The 21,347-nt window shown below is 45.4% G+C and overlaps 1 protein-coding gene across 1 annotated transcript in view; it reads right to left on the bottom strand.

Moving 5' to 3' along the window:
* Positions 1 to 19,570, bottom strand: part of LOC121835932 (glutathione S-transferase 1-1-like) — a 48,633-nt gene extending 29,063 nt beyond the window's left edge. Inside the window, exons 1-3 of the mRNA XM_042290489.1 lie at positions 19,430 to 19,570; positions 8,158 to 8,216; positions 332 to 473 (exon numbers count right to left, since the gene is read on the bottom strand). Coding sequence (XP_042146423.1) covers positions 332 to 473; positions 8,158 to 8,216; positions 19,430 to 19,570 — 342 coding nt within the window. The remainder of the gene's footprint in view (positions 1 to 331; positions 474 to 8,157; positions 8,217 to 19,429) is intronic.
* Between the last annotated feature and the right edge of the window lie 1,777 nt (positions 19,571 to 21,347).

Genomic DNA, 21,347 nt, shown 5'->3' with positions numbered 1-21,347 from the left:
TTTATTTGCATTGTTGTTATTAATTAACGCTATTCCTAGAGGCCGCACAAAACAAATAGCCAGTATACACCGATTTCTCCACAATGAATAAACGCCAACGCCCATCTGCAAGCTTTTCTTATAAACATCGAAAAATCTGCCACCTGCTTATAATCCAATCTGGTAGGAGTTTTTCTTGTTTTCATTTTCTAAACTTTCATTCTTTTTTTTTTTTAATTGTATTTCACATGTAACGCTGCTCACTTTAAGTCACGTGATATTGGGACGCCAATCTAGGGTTCGTGTACGTATTTGCTCGCGACGAACTTGTGCTGAAAACCGAGCGACCTACGTAGATGTCATGGTAGCGTGGCTGGAGGCAGCTGGTCACAACGGCCATTAACTGGTCGATCCTCGCGCGCTTTTCAACGTCCTTCGGGTACAGTTCGCTCCCCGGGGCATACTTGTTCAGGAGATAGAGGCAGATGGCCGTGCTGCAGGGAACGGAGAGTTAAGGCCCAATCACACCCTTGTGTTTGTTCACGACCGAGTTCTTGTGATCTCTTACCACGAGAGAACGCACCGGCACGCTGGAGCCATCTATGAGGTGACCACGGAGATGCATTTCACTAAAGCGAAAGTTTTTCCGTGTTTGCAAGATGAAATGTACGTGCTATCGATGAAAAATTGTCGTTTATTCTGTTCTCAAGTTTTTCGAAAAAAAATTATGCGCGAATAGAAAATGAACGGGAATGCCAAATGTTCCACCCGATAGATGGCGCCAGTGTGTTCACTCGCCGCGAGAGATCAGAAGAGGTTTCACTGCACTTGGTCATGAGCGGTCGGAAGTGTGTGAATCAGCCACTTATCTATTGAAGGAAGCGCTTAAAGATATAGTTTGTTGCACTAATAAACACACATGTCGGACGGCTTCATCAGCCGGACGCCTTTTCTGTTTAGTTTTGTTTTTCTTTTACATACAGCTTAAATGGAAGCTTCTCGCAGTCCAAGGCGTACGGACGCCCGGGCCTGTTGTTGAGTCAACTAACCGCTCCTTCATGAGAGCGTACACTGTTAGAAAAACTCCTGTCAAAGTATGGGACACATACATGCTAACCTTGTTGCCACAACATGTACTGTATTACCGGACTACAGAACATGTCCATACTTCTTTGGTACGGGACATGTTGTTGTTGTATGGGCAGCCACAATAAGTTCCATACGCCATCATCACGGAACAAGTAGTGTATGCTACAAGAAATGTACCATCATGGCACACAGCAGCACATGTTCGGTTGCAAGCCATGCTAGAACATGTACCATTTTTACGAAGTACGTCACATGTTCCAATACGTCCAAAATGACACAGGTTACATTTCTTGTACTTACGGAAAAAGTTCAGTCTTGTTTGGGATAGTAGTCGTCCCATTTTATGTTACTACCGCTATTCACGAGTACATCCGGACTTTGTATGTCACATGCCAAGCTTCTCCTTGAAAAGTTGATATGTGACATGGAAAACAGGGATGTCCTGACAGTTTGCAGGCGCAACTTGATGCAAGTCTTTGCAACATAAAATTACCTGCAATGCGAAAATCTTCCCCAAACTTGTATGGAAAATTCGAACTGTCGTATCTAATGCGAGCACTATCCTAAAAACAACACAATAAATCTGCGACATATATACTCAATAGAACAGCCAGGAAAGCTATGAGAAAGTGCTCACATGCTACGTCAAGTTTAGAGAACATTTTACATGTAGGAACGGGGATAATGGCATAGAAACATTTGTAAACATCTTTATGAAACTAAGTTCAGGCTTGGTCCTTTTGGTTCCAAACCATAGCAACGGACCCATTGCGAAGAAGACTGAACAGTTTGCTGCTTCAAAAATATTTACATTTATTTCTCTTTTAAATGACTAGAACACATACACAATGCAAAAAATATTTCATGCCGCAAATATATTTCGGGCAGCTCAGCCATCAAAAAAATATCAATGTGAGCATTTACTTTGTGTATTTTGTGACATTTAAGAAAAATGTCACAACAAATTATGCTGACATGCTACACCTCGAAAAGAACCATCTTGGCCTATGACAACAAATAGTAATATTAACAAGAGAAAAAAAAATTAATCTAAACAAGCACCGAAGTTTCTTTCCACTTCTTTCGGAACTTCGAGAACTCTTGGAGGGCTCCATGCGCCTTCAGACGCACCAGAGCAACTTTTCTTCAAGACTGCCGGGGCCCCTCCTGTGGGTTCATTGCCACAAGTTGCCTGAAAGAAAGATCACTTAAATAATGGGCGGGATTATTTAGAGGAAGATGTCTAATAGAAGCTAAGGAGTTCCTGACTCCTTCTTTAACTTCTCTTTTGGTTAGTAATCCGATCTGAACGAATTCTAAATCTTGTCTATAATATCCTTTCAAGCCGAGACGAACGCCCTTAATCTGGACAGTCCGTGCACACACCATGAGCATCCAAGTCTGATCCTTGCATCAAGACAAATTTTGATTGTACAAAAAAAAAAAAAGTTTCACCCCACTGGCATCAGTTCTCAGTAATAACTAGACAGATTTCGGAATTTTCGTGAGCACACAACGCTAAGAGATTCTACAGCGCGAGACGGAGGCTACAAAGGAGGACAAACACATCCATCTCAATTGAGACGTATGTCTTCCTATCCTCCATCCCGGGTTGGAGAATGTCATATTAACCAGCTCGCCTGCCTAGTAACGTTGTACACAACAATAATTCGGTTAAGAAAGGAATTCAGAGTACCAGTCAATGCAATATTACAAAAAAAGCTTGCCTGAAGTGCTTAAGCAGAATATTGCGGTTAATATTAAAACACTGAACATTCATGTCTTTTGGTTCATATTACTTATTCTAACTGATGAGCATAGCCCGGTCACAGGTATATTTATGTGCCCCTGCAGAACAAGAGCCCATGCATTTGCAGCCGAGTGATACTAAGGCGGGTTAAAATATAAGTTGCACGTACCGTAGGATGCATAAGTCCTACTATTGGTTCTATATGACGATATATCTGAATACCGGATTCATATTGATTCTTTCATTATATTGCAACATAATAATATGACTTAAAAAGAAACGGTCCTCCCCAGCTGGTCACGCAGTTACTGTAGCACATCCAATTAATGTGAGTAACGAATTGTAAAGTGAATTGCGAATTGCCAAGCGAATTGTAAACAAGGGTGTCTAGAAAGCAGCACGTTAACATTAGACCTTTGCCTTTCTTAGTGTAAAGTTTCAACAAAAACATGGTTCAACATGTTCCAGGTTGCTGTTGAAGGTGCCAAACAAGCACAAACCCTAAGCCTAATATTCTGCTCTACAAAACATATTTTTTTCAAATTGCTGTCGAAAGTTAGACACTTTGCTTGATGTAATTGGCAATGCCTCGGTGACAGTGTGACCAAGCTGAATGAAAGCCTTAATATTTACATGGGAGTACTGCAATACGTTCGAGGAATCTTAATGCGTCTGCTATGCTGTTTTTTTTTTTTTTTTTTACAGATTTGTTTAAAGCCATGAAAGCTACACTTATGCGGTTTGTGCGTCTGAGTTATACGCCCAGGGGGACATTACCGGGGTGGCTAATCTTCGCGATAAGTCGGCTAATTAATTGAAATTCGTTAATTATATTTTAATTAGTAGAAGTAGTCCTATGGTTCCAATTAGATATTTGCTGAGCATCGTTCAAATCCCCTAGATCAGTAATTTTTAGAAAGACTTTGAGCGCGTGAAAAGCGCAACAGTGCGCCGAAGTTACTACTCGTGGAACAGGTACAAGGCTGGGGCTAGCTAAGAGACGGAAAAATCGCGCGGGCGCCTTACCGCAACCGGTAGCCTCGGGCTCCACAAGTGGTAACCTTTATTGTACTACTACACTTCTCACGCGCTGAAAGTCTTTCTGAAAATGACTCATTTAATGGTTTTCGATAACACTCACCAAGTTTTTAATTGGAACCATATGTCTATTTTCACTAATTAAAATATTAACAAATTTTAATTAATTAGCCGACATATTGCAAAGATTAGCCACCCACTAAATGTCTCCCTGGGCGTATAACTCGCTCACACAAACCGCAAAAGTGTAGCTTTCTTTAAACAAATCTGTAAGAATAAAAAATATCATGTATATGTACAGTACTCAGCAAAGGAACACGCGACTGTATTACCTCTTAAAATTACATTAATCTATGACGTAGCGCACAAAATTGTTGCATTATGCGCCATGCTATAGTTATCGTTCGGACACCGACAAGTTAGCACTTTTATGAGGTAATGAACAGTTTCTGTGTTTCTACAAGTTTCGGAAACATTGCACAACGTCAGAGGATAACAGTATTTGAACTTTTTGACTTGTACCCTATACTGTAAACGACTTATTTTTGGCGGGCTCCATATTTCGCGATTGAGGTAAGAGTTGAAGATTTGGAATAATTCGCGGGTTCTAATTTTCGCAATGCGGCGGGATTTCTAATGTGAACACGATTGTAAGCCTGAGACTGGGGCAGAAAAGAGAACACAACAGAAGGTAGTAAAAGAGGAGGCAACGTCTCAAACTCAGCTGCAAAGTTTATTTCGAACACGCTTTATATACCCCATCTCCAACGCCGTCTTTATTTATTTCTTCACGAAATGCAATGTCCACTTGACAACTGCACCACTTGAAGGAATCAGAACTGTCCATACGATACATTTTTCCAAAGCAAATTTACAGTGCACATTTTCAAAGGCACATTCATAGTTACCTCTAAACGAACTTCAACGCTGCTGGCAGCTCAGCAGGGTACTTTAGGTTGAGACAACAGTATGTGGCGTACATCAGCTCCATTGCAGGGAGGAAGCTGGCGCCTTCGAAGCACCTGGTGCCATCCAGTGGCAGTCGAAGATGCTTCTGCCTGAAAAAAGTCGATCTTTTTAGTCATAAAGGAACGCTGAACCAAACGTTTCTGATTGCAATTGTGTTTGAGAGCATTAATACCTAGGGCTTTGGGAGTTATACTATTTTCAAACATGGCACACCTTTTGAGTTTTTATCTGGGGAGTAGATTTTCAGTTTCGTCCGGTTAGCATGCATATCCATGAGTTTTATCGCTTTATTTTGGTGATATGTATAGTATCTTCCTTTAATTCACAAGGCAAAACCGCACTCCGTTGCGGTGAATGAACTTGATACGCAATGAAAACAAGTCAAATCCCATCCTCTAAAAAAAAGGGGGACTTGACACACAAAACCCAATTACAATTCACGAGCATGCTCATGAATGTGCGAGGCTGCATGCACGATGCGCGAGTCTGGTCGCATATTCACGAGCAAGCTCGTGAATTGCGATGTTGGTTAGGTCATGATGGGCGAAAATATTTGCTTGAGGGCTCTGCAGTAATTTGTATTGGTAGAGCAAAGCTCTGCCACTATGGCCAGGATTCGAGTCGTCCAATGAAAGAACATTAACGCGCGTCGTGCGTACAGCAACTTCCGGTAGAGCTGCACGACGTCGTGCGTGTAGCATTACCCTATATAAAAAGGGTGTCCTTCTCAGGCCATAAGCGGGAGTTCACTCTGAGCATGCGCAGCGTTCAGAGAGCTCCAATGTGGCGTCCAGTGAATACCACCTATTACAATAGAGGTTTCGACTCGACCGGGGTAATTTCGAACTCTATTCGTCTATCAGTAGCCCGAGTTATTTCAGAAATATCAGTCCCGAAAAAATGGAATCAATTTAGTCCACAAAACACCTGGAGTGACGGAGCATCTGCGGCGCGCAAAGGAGCATTAGCAAGACGATGATTGATTACTGGCACAGCGGGGATACGTTTACTGGGCGACTCAAAATATCGCACGATAATGCGTTGCTATTCCTAAGATGCAAAAGCCTGCATTATTTCTCTGCATGAAGCAGGTGCCACCTTTATTGGACCGCATATGCGAAAGCTGCCAAGAACGCTCACACGGTTGAGCAGCTGAGGAACGCAGTGCTCCATTCTGCTTTCAGGCGCATAAAAAAAAAAAAAAAGTTAAAAACAAGCTCCGTTTATCGAACGCTGTATTGAGAATATCTTACGCTTTCGACCTTAGGAATATACTTCGTTCCTTAAAACATCAGTGACCAATGTTCACGTCTTCTAATCCGATCTTCCCTCATTGTCCAATTGCCCCATCCCCCTCCCCGATCAAGCGCTGAACTTTGAACCATGTGAGGTTGAAGTTGGCGGCGAATCTAGTTTAATTCGACGCGCTTAAGTCACGCATGTTGACAGCGGCCTGGCATAATAATGCGGGAATATTGCGGAAACCGTGCTCTCCTAGTGGCCAATACTAAGTAGGGTCGTGCAGTATATGCCGCCCCGAATCAGGAACTATAAAAGGCCTAGCTTCATGCGGCTGGGAAGACGAGACGCTGCACGATGGGCATGCCGAACTTGGAATATACGACACCTTTAGAGATAGTAAACTAACACTGCGTTAGGAAGAACTTAACGTATACGTACCTTGGAAAACGAAGCCGTCTACGCACCGTAGAACGCCGCTGACGACGCGACAACAACGTCAACTCGCCTTCCGAACGGGTAGCACTAGGGTGCCTCAATGTCCTTCTGTTAAGGGTGATGTCACCCTTTGTAGTACCCGATGCCGACAGCACGCGCTCACGGGTAAAATACAAAGAAATTGACGAAAACAAAATGTCGCCATAGCACAGTCAGCGCCACAAATGCGTGCAGGGACACGCTCTTTCACGCGCTTTTGAACAAAAAAGAAAAATAAATGTGTGGGACAAAATGGCGAAATATCTCCACCTTAAGCAAAGCGCACATGAAGGCACCCTAGGTAGCACCACTCCACAGCCCCAGGGCCCACGCCGGCCGGCAGCAGCTTGCGCATGCGCGGGAGAGAGATGTCTTCCTGCGCGCGGCGTAACTGGGCTCACGGGGGCTGTACTTCCGCGGTCTGATAGAGTTCCATAAAAATTTCTGGATATCCGGCACTTTCGGGCGCGTTCAATTCGCTTATACCAGTTGAACCGACTATAAACTGTAATCTTGTAAGGCTTTTTTTTATTGATACGGATAAGCTCATACTTATTGCTTAAATAGCACATTTCGATGCATATGGTACAGTTCCCGTTTTTGAAAGCAAACAGAACATTATATGCATTTCCAGAAAACGGGACATGTTCTATTCGGTTTTTCCACGTAGATTGATGCAATTTTCTAACAGTGTAGCTGTTTTAAGAAACCTACACAACCGCCGCTCGATTAAAACAAGGTACGGCCCGCCACGTCGCGCCTCCGTACATAGGCGAAGGCTAGATCGATCGGTAGGCTCGTTCGATTTACTTGCAACTCCAGCGCCGCTGCAGAAAAGTGTACGGCGGCGTACTTCCGGTCGTATCTCAATACAGATACATGAAGTACACTGCCCTACCCTTTCTGCACCGGTGCAGGCAAATCGAACTAGCCTAGTTTACACTACTGGCCGCGTGGCCGTCACTATAGCAATCGTGTACGTTCATAATCAGCGAATGGGAGAGACACTACGGAACGAACCAACCAGCGCCGGTGATGGACAGCGGGTGTCATCGACCGGTAGCGCCGCGGTGGTCGCCCAGGGTACTAGGCGCGTCTCGCCGTTCGTGGCGCATCTGGCGGGCCGCACTTCTGCGATCCCTGAGATTGAGCGGCCGTGCTTCCACAGAAAGACATAGCGCTATAAATCCGAACTTTTTTTGTCCAGAATGCCACGTTACTTTGGAGCACCTGGGCGTGCGCTCCTCTCCTCTCCGCTCGAAGCGTCTACTCTCACCTTGACGGACGCTGCAGCTTTAACACCGCGCCAGAGATAACTCTCCGTTTAAACGCGCTCATGAGACTATTCTTGCCGCCGTTGAGGCACTAAATTAGGGTTAATTACGAAGCATGTATTTAAGCAACATGCGTAGCGAAAGTAACAAGTTATACGTAACGTGGCGCATCCGGAATACCCCGACAGGCTGCCATTAGCCCCATATCGTGGAGCCATCTGGTGGCGCAGCTTGTTACCAAGGCAAGGAGAGGACTTTATGCGGCAGCTGCAACGCGCGCGGTGTCCACACCTCTATATGTTACACCATGCTCTAAATTCAGCAACTCAGATCTCCACGTACCTCTCGAAGACAACAAAGCCGTCATCACAGAGTGTGGGCAGCTTGTGGAATGGATTCATCTGAAAAATAGAGAACCGGGCACATCGTCGTTCTTGCGAGTCATCCTCTCTTTTTGAATCACAATGAAGGCGTGCAGCGCCATCTCGGCGCTGGCTATATTGTTCAAAACTGAGTGTCCAAAATGGCGGAGACGGAGTATCACGTTCCTTTTTTTCCCTTCGTTGTCATAGGAGGAGAAGCGTTCACGCGAGCTGTATGCCACAGGATAGTCTGCCGGAGAGCGGCCTCGCAGAGCGCGTACATTTTAACATAGATTTTATACTAAAGTGTGCTTAGATCAATGCCTCTTCTTTTTTTGAGCCTCGGCTACACCAGTTCAATAAGTAGTTGCGCCGTTTATTTTTTTATTTTTTTATATATATATAACGCTAGGTATGTCTGAAATCTCCTATTCCCAGATGATGGCGAGGAGATGATGCGGAAGACTATTCGCGCGCTCACTTCTCAAATGCTGAGGAGAATCGTAACAGCACATGCGCCGACATTCAACGTGCCCCGGAGACCGCGGCTCCGGGGCACGGGCTAATAATTAGTCCTTTCCGTGGTCTTTCACGTCAATCAAATTTTATTTACCAACAGACGCAGCGAGTGTGACTAGCCAAATGAAAGTATTTATTTACTATCTATTTACAGAACGCCTTACTGTGCCTGCCATGACAGTATGGCGGAGAGATGGCTAGTGAAGGTAAGCATGCTATCTGAACAGTGCGGATCTAATTCAGGCCCCTACCAGGGCGCCCCTAGCGGCAAACGGGTCCGTTGCATCGGCGAGCCTCTGCCAGCCGCTGGCCCGCTGCGTTGGTTGTGCGTTGTAGCGGGTTGGAGCTATAAATTCTGAGATGCCTATTCCGCACCAAGAAAGCCATAGCAATTGCTGGGTGGTCTGCTGTAATTGTACGTCCAAGATCGCGTAGGGCACGAAGCTCTACATCGTCCCTTCGAAGCCGTACGAGGCGGAGTACCGCGCGACCTGGGTGCGGCGTGTGCGTCCATGCAGGTGACTGCCGTTTTTTAGCTTGCAGTTCGCGTTTTGCTTTAGCTGCTGACGAATAATATGACTAACTTTTTTTCTATTCTAGTGACGATGGGACAACATGGACACCTACGGCAAACCTTAAGATATGCAGCAAATACTTCACCGGAATCGAGAGGCGGAATGCGGTCGCCGACCCAAGCCCACCCTTGGACGTTTTCATCAGCCTAATCGCGACTCCAGCGACCTATAGGGGGCGCCACCACCAAACAAACATGGCGGCTGAGTCCAGGTCGCGTCGGCTCGGCCGGGCCGCCTGAACGGGTGGCGCATTGAATTTAACAGGTTTTCTTTTCTTTACCCAAAGGAAAAATCCATCAATGTAACCCTGTTTGGCAGTCAATGTTTTCTAGTGGACCGCTGACTGTGCCTGACTGTACGTCAAGCATGTCTGATTGGCCAACAAGTTACTCTGACCGACAGTCAAACTCCAGTCAGACCCCGCTTGTCGGCTTTCTGGTGGTTTCCTGGTGGCAGTCGGCCGCCGCGAAATGCCATCAGGATGTCTTGGTGGCGATTGTGACTGTACATCGATTGTCTCTGACTATACGTCAGAAAGCTTTGACGTGCAGACAGACGTACGGTCAAAGGACGTAAAGTTCGTTCGGATACCACTATTTCGTCAAATCTATGAATACGAAAAGTAATCTATGCACGAGAAAACGATTTTGGGACGTGAGCCCATAAAACCGCTGACGTTAGAGATATGACACGCAACCGACCGACAACCTTGATCAGAAGCCCGCCGAAGCGCCGAACACGACACTTCGCACTTCGCTTCGCCCATAGAGGCTTCGCCGAGCTTTCATGAACGATCGCTCTCGACTCGTTTTGTTTGCCCGCTCGCTCCAACCTGTCGATCCTGCCCGGGCTCTACAATGTCTTATGTTTTAGTAGAATTTCTACTCGACAAGACCCAGCCTGTTGTGAGTTCAGATGATGTAAGGGACTTTAGCGGTGTAGTTGAAGACGACAGGGTGCACCAGGTCTACTGGGCCGGTGATGCGCGAAGAAAAGGATCGTTCCACGACGCGAAAGTACTCTACATGGCAGGTGAGTAGAACTGAAGTACGGTGAGTGATGTACGAGAGCTTTGCATAACATGCTGATGGCTTAACTGCATTTGCAGCCAAAGCATTTCGTATAAAACCAATAGTCAAATCGAGTTTCTCTAACGGTGGCGTAGCATAGAGAGTTCGAAGAAGACGACGAGCTGAAAGGCCGCGTTGGAAATGGGCTCCGTAAAGGAAATCTCAACGGCTAAGCCTAGCCGGGAATATTCTGATATCATTTCTGCTTCTGCCTCCTCTGCACCAAGTACAACGGAGTACAAGATTTTACTGCCACCTCTTCCCAACGGTAAGCTGCTTGAAAACTCACTGATTCTTCATGGGGACCCATCAGCCCGGCCATACCGCATCGACGATTTCGGTCCTGCTTTGAAGAAAATCATCAACCCAAACGAGCTAGCTTCGCTTGGGGCCTACCAGTACAATCATGTGTGGCTGCTCACAGTACGTTCTGCCAAAGAAAAAGAAAGATTGCTGCAGCTCCGAGAGATCCAAGTAAAGAACAAGACATGTTTGATAATAGACGGGAGCAAGACTGCTCTGTCCATGAAGGTGCACTGGGTTCCAACTAGCGTCCCAGATGCAAACGTAGCTAGTGCTTTTTCTACGTTTGGAAAAATAAAAAGCATCGTTCGAGGCAAGTGGCACTACTCCGGCTTCGAAGAAGTGGAGACAACCACAAGAATACTGTCAATTGAATTGACCGAAGGGGTGACCGTGGACAGCTTGCCGCATCAGCTCAAGATCCTGGGAACCACCGTACTTGTCTCCGTACCGGGCAGAGCACCGCAATGTCTACGATGCAGGCAAGTGGGACACGTCCGAGGCCAGTGCCGCGCTCCCTGGTGTAGCGTATGCCGAAAATTCGGCCACGATCCCGAAGATTGTATTCAAACGTACGCCAACCGAACGGCTGCATCTCTCCAGATTCCTACAGAATACTTGATGGGCGCAGAAGAAACAGCCCAAACAGAGGTTTCGGCAGAGGTCAGTAGCGCTCACAGCACAGCCCACGTAGAGGCAGTCTCACGGACTGAGAAGTGCGAAGACAGGTCGGCGTCGTCACACTCTGCAACGAAGGAGACAGTGAGCAATGTTGTCATCTCCAACTCGTTCAGTGCTCTTGTCTCTGAAGACCAAGCTGAAGACCAAGCTGAAGAGCCAGTGAAGTCAGACGAAGAGGCGTCCGAAATGGATGAAACCAGCGACAAAGAAATGCTTGGGAAAAGAAAGGGAGAACAAATTCTATGCACGTCAGATCCTGGCTACACATCTCAAGGGGCGAGGGCGGAGTCAAAAAGGAGGAGGAAGAGGCGAACAAAATCGTCATCTCCCAAGGCTCCCATCACCGAGCAGGATTCCATCCTGTCTGGCCACGATGACTTGAAGAGTCAATTAGTTGGTGTACTTTGAAATTCCTACGGCTGCACTACAAAAGGACGCTGACTGACCCGACGGAGATATTCATGGTTTTAGGCCCACATGCGGTATGGCGGTCAAGAGTAGACATGACAGAATGCACACTGTACCCTTAACCTGCGTGGCGACACTTTCCTAACGAATGGCACTGGACTATTTGAGCTTTAGAACCAGTTGAAATAGAAAAACAATCTGACAAACACTCTGGGAAAAGGTCAAAAGGTAGCACCAAATTTTTATGCTTCGAGAAGACTATCTGTCGCCTTTGCAAGTGCCTCACTCTAAAATATTTTTTTAAGATCTTCGAGTGTAATACACATCCAGAGCTGAGGTTACTGCACTCTTTAACAGTGCTGTAGCCTTTAACTGATTTACTTTGCAGCTGGGTCATTGAATGCAATGTCTAAATTATGTAACGTTCCTTTTTTTGCTCTAACATATGTATATACCTCATTTTTTACATTCTTGCTACTTATGTTTTTAACCTGTAAATAAACAATTGCTCAAAAAAAAAAAAAAACGTGGCGTAGCATAGCGGTTAAGGTGTCCGATCTGTACGCATGTGGTCGCGGATTCGATGCGCGGTGGTGCTGCTTTTTTTTTTTTTTCTCGAACATTTTGTTTTATTGAGGCATTTGGCGATATTTATGAGTGCGTATTCGCGACTCCAGCGACCTATAGGGGGCGCCACCACCAAACAAACATGGCGGCTGAGTCCAGGTCGCGGCGGCTCGGCCGGGCCGCCTGAACAGGTGGCGCGTTCAATTTAACAGATTTTCTTTTGTTTAATGCCCAATTATATAGGTATTTGAACTGAGACGGTTAAGTGTAGCCGGTGCAGATAAACTTGCAAAGCATAGTTTTGTTTTGCCGGTGTTTTTTTGTTCTTTTCGTATCAAACTTTCGTTTCGGAGATTTCGTTCAAAACCGAAACTATGGGCTCCGGAGAGACGGTAATATGCTAATCAGTTTTGATCATCTAAGGAAAGCGGCGATGACTATAGAATTGTTCCACAGAGAGTAACTTTTCAGCTAACTCGCATGCCTCGACCATGCGACTTATCTGTCCGCGAAATTGAGCTTTTGTGCGTATCCGCGTTTCCGAAACAGCTCCAGTCGTCTGCTCGGCCAACAACACAGGCTGCAGGAAAATTACGAAAATTAAGCAACCGCTTCTTGAGCCAAGGACCATGTTAACCCGCCGGCGCCCCACTAAGCAGCTGATACTCGTATTTCAATTCAGGTTTTAGTAGCAACCGAGAAGTCATTTTGACGAGCGGGTTATGCATTATATTATGTACTATGTCCCACTAAAGCGATATTAGTATATCCTTCGGGTTGAAACATGAGCTTAGTTGACTAGCTATTAGGTGAGATGCTGAATAAAAGTATATTTGACAGACGGAGACATACCACCTAAACTCAGCCAAATCGTTCTATAGCCGGCAGCACGGAGACAAACTGAAGAGAGTCTTCACTGAAGATCCACGCAGAACCTCTCTGCATTGAACTATGCTTCGAATCCTGAACGGAGAAAATTAGTATTTTTTTGTGGCCGGTCAACCTGACCAATGTAGACGTATAGTGCTGCTGGCTTCGACGTCCTCGTAATATAAATATTGGAGGCGCGATAGGTCAAAATGCCGTGACAGCATCTAACGTTGCGAGACTTGTCTCCCACCTTTTGAAAACAGATAATTTCCCTCATTCATCATTTGCAGCGAGCAAGTTTTCCTGAATCAAGTAATTGCGAAATCAGCCCAACTCCTTCAGTGTGGTCCAGAGGTTTTTTCGGCGAAAAGCAGCCAAAATGAATAGCCAACGCACCGACCGGCGTGGGTGGCTCAAACTTGAAGCTAACCGAACACCACCAAACTCAAGAAAAGCAGCTACCGAACCTTCCCATTCACTTGACTGCAACATTGATGTTCCCTCCAGCATCAGTTACCAAGCAGCCGTCACTTTGAATGTGATTCGAGACAGACAAGAAATCAAAAAGTTTTTCCGTGATTCCTCCCCATCCAAGAAATCGAAAGCACGCGACCGTGTGCTGCGGAGTAAACGGGCTTTAAAACACGTAATAGAAGAAAACAATCTACTGAGGCTTCACCACACTAATGATCACCCGGGCAAACTTAAGAAATATTAGGACCTTCGTCAAATTACATTGTTCGCCACCGCGCCGAACAAACGTCTCCGCGAAAGCCACCAGAGACGCCGAGGGGCGCGGCGCGACCTGGACCGGCTGGTTCCCGGTTTTCCCGCTTGGCGGCGTCCGTTTTGCTGGAGTCGCGAATAGCTTTACTCTTATATAAATGCTGCCCTTGTTGATGAAATTCTCTTGGCAGTGGCAGTCAGACGTCATCTGATGGACCATCAGATAACGTTTGATGGTCCATCACGTTCCACCAACGCTGCTGACTGGCAGTCAGTGTCCCAAATTACGTAGCTTGATGGAATTTTCAATAGGGTAATGCCCAATTTTATAGGTATCTGAAATGCGACAGTTAAGTGTAGCCGGTGCACATAAACTTGCAGAGCATAGTTTTGTTTTCCCCGTGTTTTTTGTCCTTTTCATATCAAACTTTCGTATCAGAGATTTTGTTCAAAACCGAAACTATGGGCTCCGGAGAGACGGCAATAGACTCTAATCAGTTTTAATCAGCTAAGGAAAGCGGCGATGCCTACAAAATTGTTCCACCGAGAGTAATCTTCAGCTAACTCACATGCCTCGACCATGCGACTTATCTGTCCGCAAAATCGAGCTTTCGCGCGTATCCGCGTTTAAGAAACTGCTCCAGTCGTCTGCTCGGTCAACAACACAGGCTGCGGGAAAATCACGAAAATTAAGCAAGCGCTTCTTGAGTCAAAGAGCGTGTTAACCCGCTGTCGCCCCACTAAGCAGCTGATACTCGTATTTCAATTCATGTCTTAGTAGCAATCGAGAAGTTATTTTGATGAATATACGGGTTATGTATTATATTACTTACTATGGGCCCCACTAATGCAATATTAGTATATTCTTCGGGTTTAAATATGGGCTTAATTTACTAGCTATGAAGTGAACTGCTGAATAAAAGTATATTTGACAGACAGAGAGATACTACTTAAACTCAGCCAAATGGTAGTAGACGGTAGCACGGAGAAGAATTCGGACAAACTGAAGAGAACCTTCATCGGAGATTTACGCAGAACCTCTCTGCAGTGAACTTGACTTTGAGTACTGGACGGAGAAAATTAGTATTTTTTGTGGCCGGTCAACCTGAACAATGTAAACGTATATCGCAACTGGCTTCGAAGGGGGTATAATATAAATATTGGAGGCGAGATAGGTCATAATGCCGTGACAGCTTCTAACTTTGCGAGACGCGTCCCCCACCTTTTTAAAGCAGACAATTTCCCTCATTAATCGTATGCAGCGAGCAGGCTTTCCGGAATCAAGTAATTGCAAAAACAGTCCAACTCCTTCGTTGTGGTCCAGAGGCTTTCTCGGCGAAAAGCAGCCAAGATGAATAGCCAACGCACCGACCGGCGTGGGTGGCTCAGACTTGAAGCTAATCGAACGCAGCCAAACTCAAGAAAAGCAGCTATCGAACCTTCCCTTTACTTGACTGTAACGTTAGTATTCCCTCCAGTGAAACACCCCGCCTGTCGTCCCCAGTCCACTGTTCTGCATCCTTATAAAGAGACCACTTATCAATTACCAAGTAGTCGTAACTTTGAATGTGATTCGAGACAGACAAGAAACCAAAACGTTTTTCCGTGATTCCTCCCCATCCAAGAAATCGAAAGCACAAGACCGTGTGTTGTGGAGTAAACGGGCTTTCAAACACGTGATGGAAGGAAACAATCTACTGAGGCTTCAGCAGACTAATGAAAAATCAGGCAAACTTAAAAAATTTTCGGACCTTCGTCAAATTACATCGTTCGCCACCGCGCCGACAACACGTGTCCGCGAAAGCCACCAGAGACGCGGAGGGGCGCGGGGCGACCTGGTCCGGCTGGTTCCGGGTTTTCCCGCTTGGTGGCGTCCGTTTTGCTGGTGTCGCGAAAAGGAAGAGTGGGAATCGCGGAACGGCTCGAAAACAATCGCCCAGTTATTGTCAAGCTGATTCAGACGTAAACGTACATTATTAGCGCAGTCTACTCAACGCCAACTAAGAAAGCTCTCTTATCTAATTACGCAAAGCTAAAAAGTTTTTTTTTTCTTGCGGCGTTTTTAATTTCGTTTTGCGGAGTACGGCGCCGTGACATCCACTTGTCCGTCGAAACGGACCTCCTTTACATCGCACACGTGGGCAGATTCACGAAGGAGTTTTTCCTTTGTCATATTGGCACCACGGATGAAACTTTCTGGATTCGTAACCGCCCTAAACTTCGTCGTAATCACCACCGGAACACCGTCCGCTGTGCTGCTCACCGCCATTGCTTCCTCCCGATGATTCTGCACCGGCTACCGAAGAAGCCTTCCGGATCCCTAATCGCCTTAAACCTCGACGGGGAGACTGTCCGCTGTGCTGTTCGTTGCTTCCCAATGATTCTTCGCCGGCGGCACCGCGGCTGTCAAAGGAACTTCCCGAATTCGTAACTGCCTTAAATCCCGTCGTCATCATGACGGGGACACTGTCCACTGTGCTGTTCGTCGCCATTGCTCCCCGATGCTCCTGTGCCGGCTACCGCTAGGTCACGGCGAACAATAAACAACCGCAGAACGAACAAAACATCTGACGTGACAGAGTGCTAATTTCAAGTGATCTGACGCGGCGCCATAAAACAGATTTTTTTCCCCTCGTTTTTATTATTTTTCGGTTATTAAACAGGCTCAAAAACGTTTAATCGAGAGTTGTTTTTTTTCCTTCTTAATTTTTTTTTTGCGTTATTGAAACAGTTTGTTACGGATGATAATGTATCATCATGTATCAGAACACATCTACCGCTGCAGTTTCGTAATGCTTCGAACTTGACAATCAAGATTTATTTTTATAAAAGGTTTATGCAGTGGAGGCATATTCTGGAAGTGACCGAATGAACTTGAATAAAAGCTAAACAAGTTCTTGAAAAAAAAAAAAAAAAAGACGAGCTGGATGATGGACAGTTTTAGGGTATCCCTAAAACTAGTTTTAGGGTATCTGTAAAACTATCCATCCTCCAGAGCGAGGGGGTACCGTGAATCTGAATATTGTGCTCGTTTTCCCCAAAAACGTATATAAAAAAAAAAAATTTTTTTTTGTACGTTATAAAGATTTTTGGGTTGCCAAGTGCATGTCGCTCGTGTGGGCAGCGCGTGCAATGGCAAGCTTGCCAGGTATATCACCCCGCACTGACACCAGTCCTGACGTCTCTTTCTAAACTTTTTGAAAATATCGAGTGTGCGCGTGCACAACTTTGAAAGGCGCTGAAGAAGCGCGAGAGCGGAGATTCCCAAAACTTCTTTAATGACGCAACGCTTCAGAAAGGAGGGGACCAGCGGAACTTTAAAAACAATTTTTTGCAGCCTCCTTGAACCAAATTGAAAAAAAATATAATCTCGATAATCTGGCCTGGAGGCCAAATGAAAACTCTTTAAGTATTTTTACTCAAATACAAAACCGCTTCAGGTTAACGCGTCTCCGACTGGTCTGTTTACCGCGCCCAAAAAAGTAGTCCCTCGATTTCCGCCTGATGACGTCATACAAGTGTCATGCTGTCGCTGGTCGCGATCCTGGCGGCGTCCCAACAGTTGTGGTGTATATGGCAGACGCCTGTTCTGCCGCAAGTCGCTCTCCACTGTGACAGTCCACGGAAGCTACAGCAGCTGGAAGTTGGGACGCCGTGACGACAGCGACACTCGCGTTTGCTCGTGCTTTTCGCCAGCATTTCTACGGCCAACCGCCAGGATCGCGGCAGGCTACAGCATGACACTCCGGCTTTTATGACGTCATTTGTTGCCACTTGGGGACCACTTTTGATGCCTGGGCGGGATAGGACGCTAAACACACCAGTTGAAGACGCGATCCAGGCACCATACTTAAAGTACAGGGTGGCAGCTCCAGTTAAGCGTCTTAGGCAATGGCTTCAGCACTGCATATTTTCCGCCCACAATTGTTAACAGTTCTTGTAAAAATTAGTTCCTTTGGCGTCAACACTGTGTCGCCGACGTAGATTCTCACTTGTCTGTCAAGTTACGCATTAATAATATTATGGCCGCCTCTCTCCGTATGCTTGGTGTTATCTCTAGAATTGCGCGCGAGTTTTCTATGTCAACTTGCACGTTACGATTATACATTTTGTTAATTCGGTCCCAGCTACAGTTTTCATCTGTAAACAATAAGAAGAAGAAGAACCCTGGAGAGAAGGAACAAGGGGGGGACAAAGGACAAACACAAATCTCCAAACACAGTCAGATGACTGGTGCGCGACTGAAAAAATCCGCCTGGTCCTGGTATCAAACCAGGGACCTCTTCGTTTCCAATGGAGCGCGCTACCAACTGAGCTAACCAGGAGTTAGAGGTCAGTAGAGCGAACGGGTTTTTATCAGCTGCCACCAGTCTAACACCAACAAGGGTGAACGGCCTGGTTTTAAGCTTATAATGTTAATGCAATTAGTGCGAAGGTACCGCGAGCTGGAGAAGAATAACAATAATAATCCCCGGAGATGAGGAACAAAGGGGACAAAGGACAAATACCAATGTTCCAGCTCGCCGCACCTTTGCATTAATCGCATTAACATCATTTCCTTTGTTGTCTGGAACTGTTTTTTTGGTGTACGGACCACGTGATGGTAGAGAGCGTTCAAAAGCGTTTTTTCTAATTTTTTAGGACGTTTATATTGGTCGTACAGTTCATTATGAATATAGGTGACTTTTTGGAATGATGCAATTGCCCTACTTTGAGTTCTAGAAGACGCGAGTGAGATTTATATATCTTTGTATAAATGCCTTCATGAATTAATCCAGTGCCTTGCTCATCTCATGTCATCTATTCATGTTCAGATTCCAAGGTAAGTTTTGCGAGTTTATTCTACATTTTTTTTTTTTTTTGTTAATCAAATAATTGCAACTAGCCCAATGGCCCGCATACCACACTTCTATAACAAACACCCTCGGTGCAGCAAATAATGACGATTTTAACTCAAGTTTTTTTTTTTTTAAATAAAATTGTGTCTGATTAGTTGGTAATCTCACTGTTTGTCCATCATTGCCCAGGTATATTCTTTTAATGAGCACAAAAAATCAACAAATAAGTGTTTATATACCAATTAATTAATTAATAATAGATTGAGCCACCGATGCAGTAGAAGCTCTGGTTACGGCACATCGCCCTATACAAGTAACGGCAACGTAATGTTGTGTATCGGTAAGCGCGTTTTGGAGGGAAGAAGGTGGCATTTTGTAGTTCGATTTTTCATTTGCCGTTTTCTTTCCAGAACCCACCATCGTGTCCCTCCAGTTTGTGCACAAGGAAATTCCTCCCTTTATCTGATTCCCAACACATAAATAAAACAACGGTGACAGACAATACTCAAGTAGCACGGGTCACTTTTACCAGAGTACGCCTGGAGCCCATCCCAACCAGTTGCTTGCTCTTCGTACTCCGCCTTTGGCGCCAAACGCGGAGAGCTTGGGAGCGGAAGCACCCTTCTCAATGGGGGGGATCCCTCTCTCTCTCTCTCGCTGTCCTTACGACGTCAACCGGCGCAAATCAAGTTTACCTTCAGGAACTCGGGCTTCAGATGCTCCTTCCTGGACGTGTTCAGGACCTGGATGTTCAGGTCTACCCCGATGTGTTTCGCCACCATGCACACAAAGGTAGACGGCGTACTGACACACCCGATGTACAGGTCGATGGTCATCGCGGTTGCTATACAACGGCTCCGGGGAATCCGCAATTCAAACCGTAAAACTCTGCGCGCAGCCCTGAATTGAAACCGCAAATGAGAGCGCCTCTCATTTCTTTCGCCTGGCCAGGTGGACTGTTCCGAGTCGGTGAACGCTTTCCACTGGAGAGGAACGCCTCCGATGCACCTGGCGGCCTACTTGACTGTGTCCGGGTCTGAGCTGGCAGTGGGGTGGAAACTATAGGCACCAGTTGGCCCTATTAGCCGCCCTCACTGCGTCACGCAAGCGTGTTCGAGGAGCAAGAGATCAAGCGGCGCCAGGCCAACTGCTCACTATTGTGTTGGTGCGCGTATAGATTTTCAGACATGTCAGATGTGGGGCTATATTACTGAGCATGTTGGCCGTTTTATTCCTGCTGGACGACGATCATGTGTTCTATGCTTGTTTCGCGACATGATTTAGGTAGGGTACGAGGCATTCGAGATTCATATATTCCAAAGGAACTTAATTCGGAGGGACTTAATTTCTAATTAAAGAATCGAGTCGCGGTTGATAATTTAATATACATAGGTGAAACATGCACGTATGCATCATGTCCGTAGCTAGCAAATGAGCACTTTATGTTTAGTTTCTCCTTCACTCCAAAAACAAGGTGGAAGAAGGTAAAATATCGTGATTTGGATTCTTACTTTTTGCATCCAGCAATGCTGACTCTTTAAAGATACTAAAAAGACAGAAGCGCTAGTGGGCTTTCGTAGTGTGAATGCGACCTATTCTTTTTTTAACAAAACTATTTTGAAACGTTTTATGCATGAGCTAAAATTATTTAAAACACCGTACATTTGGTGTTCTGCTGACATATTTGGAGTCTCGAATCTTAGACAATCTTACACCGGTGTAAAAAGGGTGTTTCAAGATATACAGCCATTAATACACCTTTTCAGTGCCCCTACATAAAATAATACTCAAAAAAAAGACAAAAAAGAATCACAGGGTCTCTTATGTTATCCCTAGAGCCACTAAATGAGCTGCGCTTAGAGTATCGGCACTCCGTTCCCCGACATTGTTGTAGGCGCCGCCATTTTGGCTCGTATGCAGAGAAGACGCAACGGCCGATCGTCATGATTCAAAAGTGCGACTTCCTCAGCATTAGATTCTGTGTTAGGAAGGTCATGTAATATTGCTTTGCTCTGTCGCGAACGGTTTAAACATTTGTGGAGGGCGGAAAAGCGTTTCCTATAATTTCAGGTAAAGCTTCAGATAACTGGCAACCATGATTTTAAGACACAATATGGCCAAATGTCGTTACTCTGAAGCGTAGCTTATTTAGTGGCACTAGTTATCCCTATGACGACTTGAAGGCGAAAGCCCAAGCGAAGATGCGTTAAAGACAAACAACCCTCTTAGTGTGCTGTCTCATCCTTCTTAATGTGCTGAGTCATCACCTTAATTCGTTTAGTCGTCCACTTAATTCGCTTACTCATCCACTTAATTCGCTTTAACTCCTCTTAATTAACTTTAATTCCTCTTAATTCACCTTAATTCCCCTTAATTAGCTTTGCCATCCTTTTTCATAAGCTTTGAACACTCTTCTCTTTAATTCTTCTTAATTCATTTTAATTCCTCGTAATTTACTTGCAATCCTCTTAAATCACTTTGATTCCTCTCAATTCGCTTTATAGTTCTTCCCACTGATTAGTTACTCTTAATTCACTTTGATTCCCCTTAATTTGCTTTGTCATTCTTCTTAATTTCATTGCCTCTAATTCGCCTGAGTGGTCACGTAAACGT

This window comes from Ixodes scapularis, unplaced genomic scaffold (assembly GCF_016920785.2).
Source record: "Ixodes scapularis isolate PalLabHiFi unplaced genomic scaffold, ASM1692078v2 PGA_scaffold1__304_contigs__length_218370807, whole genome shotgun sequence".
Classification (NCBI taxonomy): Eukaryota; Metazoa; Arthropoda; class Arachnida; order Ixodida; family Ixodidae; genus Ixodes; species Ixodes scapularis.
Note: the sequence above shows the minus strand (reverse complement) of the source record. Positions and strands in the feature narration are given on the sequence as shown.